General features: G+C 34.6%; 1 protein-coding gene across 1 annotated transcript; it reads left to right on the top strand.

Moving 5' to 3' along the window:
* The first annotated feature begins 374 nt into the window (after positions 1 to 374).
* On the top strand, positions 375 to 1,324 carry LOC104222785 (uncharacterized). The gene is made up of 2 exons (XM_009774082.1): positions 375 to 650; positions 692 to 1,324. The coding sequence occupies exons 1-2, from the start codon at positions 375 to 377 to the stop codon at positions 1,322 to 1,324; spliced, it is 909 nt and encodes a 302-aa protein (XP_009772384.1).
* The last annotated feature ends 447 nt before the right edge of the window (positions 1,325 to 1,771 follow it).

The raw sequence follows: 1,771 nt of genomic DNA, 5'->3' as shown, positions 1-1,771 counted from the left end.
TGGACAATGTTATGATGGAGCAAGCAACATGCAAGGTGATTTAAATGTTCTTAAGATCTTAATGCAAAAAGAAAGTAGAGGTGCTCATTCTATTCATTGTTTTGCTCATCAACTTCAATTAACTCTTGTTGTGGTTTCTAGAAGATGTGATGAAGTACAAGAACTTTTATTATTGTTTTCTAATATATTGAATATGGTGGGAGCTTCTTTCAAGCGTAGAGATGATTCGTGAATCTCAAGCAGAAGAAATAGAAGAGGCATTACGTAAAGGGGAGCTTGAAACTGGTAAGGGTTTGAATCAAGAATTGGGTCTTGCTAGAGCTGGTGATACTTAATGGGGATCTCACTATAAATCCTTTAAATATTTTATTATTATGTTTGGCCTTATTATTGATGTGCTTGATGCTATTGTTGTTAACGCACGTTTTGAAGAGAAATGTAAGGCAAAGGGATATCTTAAAGCATGTTTAACATTTGAAGTTGTCTTCACGTTGCATTTGATGCGTACAGTTTTAGCAATCACAAATGAGCTTAATGCAGCCTTTCAAAAGAAGGAGCAAGATATTGCAAATGTCATGTTACTTGTTGGAGTGGCAAAGGATCAGTTGCAAACATTGAGAAAAGAAGGTTGGAATTCACTTATTGATGAGGTATCTAAATTCTGTATAAAATATGATATTTTTATACCCAGAGATTTGATGAGCTTTATGTTATCCCTGGAAGATCACGTCGTAGAGTTTCTGAGTATACTGTTTCGCAGCACTATCGTGTTGAGGTATTTTGTAAAATTATTGATTGGCAATTTCAAGAATTCAATAATCGCTTTGGTGAGGTGACAACTGATTTGCTTCTTGGAGTTGCTTGCTTGAACCCAACTGACTCTTTTTCCAATTTTGACATTGAGAAGATATTGAGATTAGCTGATTTATATCCTGATGATTTTGATAAATATTCTATGGTTGACCTTCGCTTTCAGCTTCAGAATTACCTTGTTGATGTCCGAGATCATGATAAAAGGTTTTCTGGTCTTCGGGGACTTGGTAATCTTTCCATAAAACTAGTGGAGACAAAGAAGCATGGGACTTATCCTCTTGTTTTTCAATTAGTGAAATTTGCTTTGCTTTTGCCAGTTGCTACTGCTACAGTTGAGAGAGTTTTTTCGGCAATGAAGTTGATTAAGACCGATTTGCAGAGTCGAATGTATGATGAGTTTTTGAGTAGTTGTTTGGTGCCTTATATAGAAAAGGATGTATTTAGTCTTATTCCTCGTTCGGTTATTATGAATACCTTCCAAAACATGAAAACTCGTCGAGGAGAGTTGTAGTAAGGTAATTATTTTTTAAATATGATGTTGTTACTATATTTGTTTCTTTGTCTACTTTAAATGCCGACACCACTTATGAAAAATCATGCGTACACCCCTGACCATAACCTCGGATACTGAGAGGGGATTAAGTTCCTTAAGAAAACACTATAAATTCAGTAGGCTCGAATTAATATCTGCTTCTTCGACATTTCTATTCTTACGTTATTTTATTTCCAGAATTACTTTTGCAAATACATATTTCTAACATATATATGTCATTAGAGAAGGGTACAGGAACTGATGACAACATTTACTGTTTTTCAAACTCCCTCACTAGACGTTTAAACACGTAGATCTTGAACAAAAGAAGAAGAATATAATCTAATAATACATCTCGTAAAAGCCAATTCATTGGATAATGCTAGATATCGACATGTCGTTATAGATTGTGAGGTTTATCGAACC

This window comes from Nicotiana sylvestris, chromosome 8 (assembly GCF_000393655.2).
Source record: "Nicotiana sylvestris chromosome 8, ASM39365v2, whole genome shotgun sequence".
Lineage (NCBI taxonomy): Eukaryota > Viridiplantae > Streptophyta > Magnoliopsida > Solanales > Solanaceae > Nicotiana > Nicotiana sylvestris.
This window is presented reverse-complemented; position numbering and strand designations above follow the sequence as displayed.